We start from the raw sequence: 4,094 nt of genomic DNA, 5'->3' as shown, positions 1-4,094 counted from the left end.
TTTTATTTATTACTTGATTAGCCTTTGGGTTTACCAACGTTATTCCGAACTATAACAAACCAGCTGTTTCCCTCAGTGTCGACGTCCCTATACCTACTTCCCGCGCTTGATTGAACGCAGCCAAATGATTTGAATGTTGTTATTCCCGCTCGGTTATGTATGTGGTTTCGCGTAATCCCCGTTCGGTAATACCTTTCGTTATTGTCGGCAACACTATTGACGATCGGGAGAAAAAACTCGTTCGTTCGCAGTGTCCATGAATGCTGGTTTTTATTTGATTGGTTAAAAAAATGTTTTAATGGATTATGTTAGATCTTTTAAAACACAATTAGCTAGAAAATAAAAAAAATGGCCTTATCATGTTCATAATAGCCATTTTAGACTTTAAAAATCCATGACATGTTTTATTTTTATTTCTATATTTTAAAAATACAGCGATATGTATGCTGCTGTATTTAGTATGAAAGGTAACAAAACTTTTTCGAAGGATTCTTTGTGTGCGTTCCATGTATAATTTATCTCAAAAGGATATTTTTAGCATGAAACTAATGATTTTTAGGCATGGCAATTTTTATTCAGTAATGTCACTGTCAAGTAAGATGTTATATCCGTCAAATAGATAAACACATAGAGTAACTTATATATACGGTAAGATAAACATAACAAATCGGTTTGTTTGTTTGGTGCTCTCCTAAAATTTATTATAGATTCTTAGACAAAGTACAAATAAAGTTAATTATGGCTCAAAAAGAACAACTGTCTTTATCATGGTGTGGTCACCAGAAGAACATTTGCAGTGGATTGAGCGTTTTGCAGCAAGTAAGTGCTTTATAGTTTTCTCGCCAATTTACCAGCATCCTGTGGCGAAATAATACAAATAATCGCACATTCGCATACATAATATTAATAGAAAATAGAATAGAATCTTTGGCCCTATTTAAATAACACCAAATTTGAGTTTTTAAATAAAAAACAGTACTAATACCTGTTTCATCCCTATTGTATTCAAACTCAAAATAATTTTTATAATTGTTTTTTAATGGTGTTCCAGCGAGGAGAGTTTGTAGATATGACACTGGCAGCTGATGGATACCATGTGAAGGTCCATCAAATGGTTATGTCACTAGTAAGCCCATATATCAAGGAACTAATATCTACAGCGCAGTGTCCACATCCAATCATATTTCTTAATGTTCGTAACATTTTTTGTATTGACTACTTTATCTATTAAATACATAGTAACAAAAATAAATATATTTTTGAACTATTCATTATACCAATTAGCAATGTATTTGAATGAAAAGGCCTAAATATTTATTATTTCAGAACATTTCATACACAACGCTGCGTTCTATATTGGAGTATGTGTATACGGGAGAGGTGCTTGTGCCTAAAGACAGACTGGATGATCTATTAGCTGCAGGAAAAGCATTGCACATCAAAGGCCTCAGGGAAATGGTTAGTTTTACCTTTACGCGGTGTCCTGCGTGAGCGACGAACGCGACGCGACGCGACGCTGCGAACGCGACGAACGCGATCAACTCAAAGGAATTCCCTACATGCGGCCTATGTGACAGTCTGCGGCGAGACGCGACGTAACGCGTACTTGTTTTGAGGGCGACCAGACGCGACACCGCGAACTATTCAGAAGCGTTGATTGTTGTGGGACAAAAAAAACATAAATATTAAAGAAATCGTTTATTAGTACAAACAAGTTGGAAGATTGTTGCTGTCTGTACTTTAAATATGAACTTTCAAGCAAAATTGTAACACAACTTCTCCATGATTTGAGAAGTAATGACCAAAATCACGTAGGACATCTGTCGCGTATAGCATCGCGTCGCGTCGCGTTCGTCGCTCACGCAGGACACCGCGTTAGTCATTGTAAATTAAAGACTGACAGATATAGATCCAACTTACTTTATACATTAAATTGACAGTTATGGATTCCTTTTAATTCTTATTATTTTATAAATTTTATTTTTGTTCTTCACATAAAACCTTCCAACAGTAAGATTTTTTTATATTTGTCTAGAACAATGACCAGCCTCAAGAACCACCAGAAACTCGCATAAGTCCACAGAAACCGCAAAATATGTCTGAAAATTTGAAAGCTTACAGAGATAAGAAAAATGCAAAATCTGTTGAAAATATTGAAGCTCCACAACCTGTACATGAGTACGTATGCAACCAGAAAAAAATATTTTGCGAGTAATTTTATAATAGACAGACGCTTTGCTTTGGTAAAAAAAATATTCTTAACGAATAGATGATACCCCACCTCATAAAATAAAGGGATATTAAAGCTATCAGCTCCTGCATTTTATTATTGCTTTCGCACTTGTTGATTTTCCACTATACCCACTAGGTATAAATAACGCGCGGCACATTCCGTTCAGAAAAAATCATTCGTCGGCGTCATTTTCATTCGTATTTGGAACTGCGGTTTTTTTCCGAGCTGATTGGACGGACGAAATGTGTCGCTCGTAAAAAAACCGCCTCTTGTTTAGAAGTGCTGTTATTCAGTCTTAACTCCTACTCCTACAATTCTACAGAATATTCCTCAATGAAGATGAAGAAAATGGTACAGAACAAGATAGTATGACTATGGAAACACAGGATAATTCAACTGATGTATGTGATTTTACTATGGATGCTGATATCAGTGAGACTGAAAATAAACCAGACTCTGATAATAGGAAAGAAATTATCGTTGCTGAACCACCAGACACGGCACGGAAGGCGTTAAGTAAGTTAAATATAACACATTCATAGGAAATATGTAATTGCTGTGGTTCAGCTATTTACAACTAAAAATAAAAAAATAACAGTGCACAGTGGTATTTTGGACCAACTTCAAATCTTTTATTCTTAAATTGAGAATTACGAGAACAACATAAGCAAAGCAAACAATTTAATGTAGAAAAATAAAAACCTGAAAAAATGTGGGAAAGTTATTTTGATAATAAATAGCTGTACATAATTCCCAATCACAAAAAAGCTCTTTCCTAACATTTGCTGCTTTTACCGCAAAGGACATTGAACCTTGCGCGACGTTGCTAAAGTACAAATTAAATTGTTACAGTGAGCCAGAAGTTGCAGTACTCATTCTCAAACCAGGGAGGTCTGCAAGTCATTCACAATAGGTTTATATACCATTTGAGATATCTTCGCAAAACGACCCGACATAAATTCTGGCGTTGTGTTGACTATCAAACAATGAATAAATGTCCGGCAAATATCACCACTGATGACAATAATCAAGTCTCGAAAAGGTATATATATTATTATAGCATATTGGTTTTTTACAGCTACAACTACCTACATGTCCTTCGCTCTTTTACTTGACTTCTATGAGGTCTCAATACATTTTATGGAAAGATTAAAAAACATTTTCTCGGATGAAATTGGTGGTTCTTAGACAATGTAAACTTCATCGGCGCAGCCGTTTTGATAATAAATCTTTTTACAGATTATTTACAGATTATTGTTACTTTGAAAAATTATCTTTATTTCAACGATAGCATGTTCTATTTAATCTTCATTGCCCGATGTATATTGTCTGTTCTCTCAGGTCCTTCACACACAACCATCCATTCCACGACAATAAAATTATAAAGAAAATTCGAAACGGTACCATTTATGCTGTATATCAAGAAGCTGAAAATAACGCCGAGAATAAAAAGAAACAGCGCAATGTACCAATTCATATATCCGAATCTGAATAATAAAGGTTTCTATGGTAAGCAATTTTTTTTATTTCTTAATTCTTACCTGTGAATTCGCCTGTCATCTGTAAATAGTGGGTTATAAGGATCTATGCAGTGGTGGATCTGGGGGGTGGCGAAGGGCAGGAATAACTTAAAAAGGTTATATGAACATTGAAACTTCATCGTCGAGATTCACTTCCTACCCTTGAGTAAAGTTGGGGACAAATTAAAATGCGTCCATAAAAAAACAGTCGACTTTAACAATCAACTTTAGAGCTAGTTTGTTTTTTAAAGTATTTTATTTATATTCAAAAAAAGCTTGCTAAGCTCGGGCATTTAGTTCCCCCCCCCCCTCCCATAGTTTTTTTTTTGTTATTGAAGATC

At 35.0% G+C, this 4,094-nt stretch overlaps 1 protein-coding gene across 1 annotated transcript; it reads left to right on the top strand.

Moving 5' to 3' along the window:
- Positions 1-569: 569 nt before the first annotated feature.
- Positions 570-3,746, top strand: LOC110384388 (protein abrupt). Its single transcript, XM_064037581.1, has 7 exons — positions 570-819; positions 1,052-1,192; positions 1,327-1,458; positions 2,036-2,178; positions 2,556-2,749; positions 3,086-3,275; positions 3,575-3,746. Exons 1-7 carry the CDS (start codon positions 739-741, stop codon positions 3,726-3,728), a joined length of 1,035 nt encoding a protein of 344 aa, XP_063893651.1. The 5' UTR covers positions 570-738; the 3' UTR covers positions 3,729-3,746.
- Positions 3,747-4,094: the final 348 nt, after the last annotated feature.

The sequence above is a fragment of the Helicoverpa armigera genome, chromosome 13 (assembly GCF_030705265.1).
Source record: "Helicoverpa armigera isolate CAAS_96S chromosome 13, ASM3070526v1, whole genome shotgun sequence".
Lineage (NCBI taxonomy): Eukaryota > Metazoa > Arthropoda > Insecta > Lepidoptera > Noctuidae > Helicoverpa > Helicoverpa armigera.
Note: the sequence above shows the minus strand (reverse complement) of the source record. Positions and strands in the feature narration are given on the sequence as shown.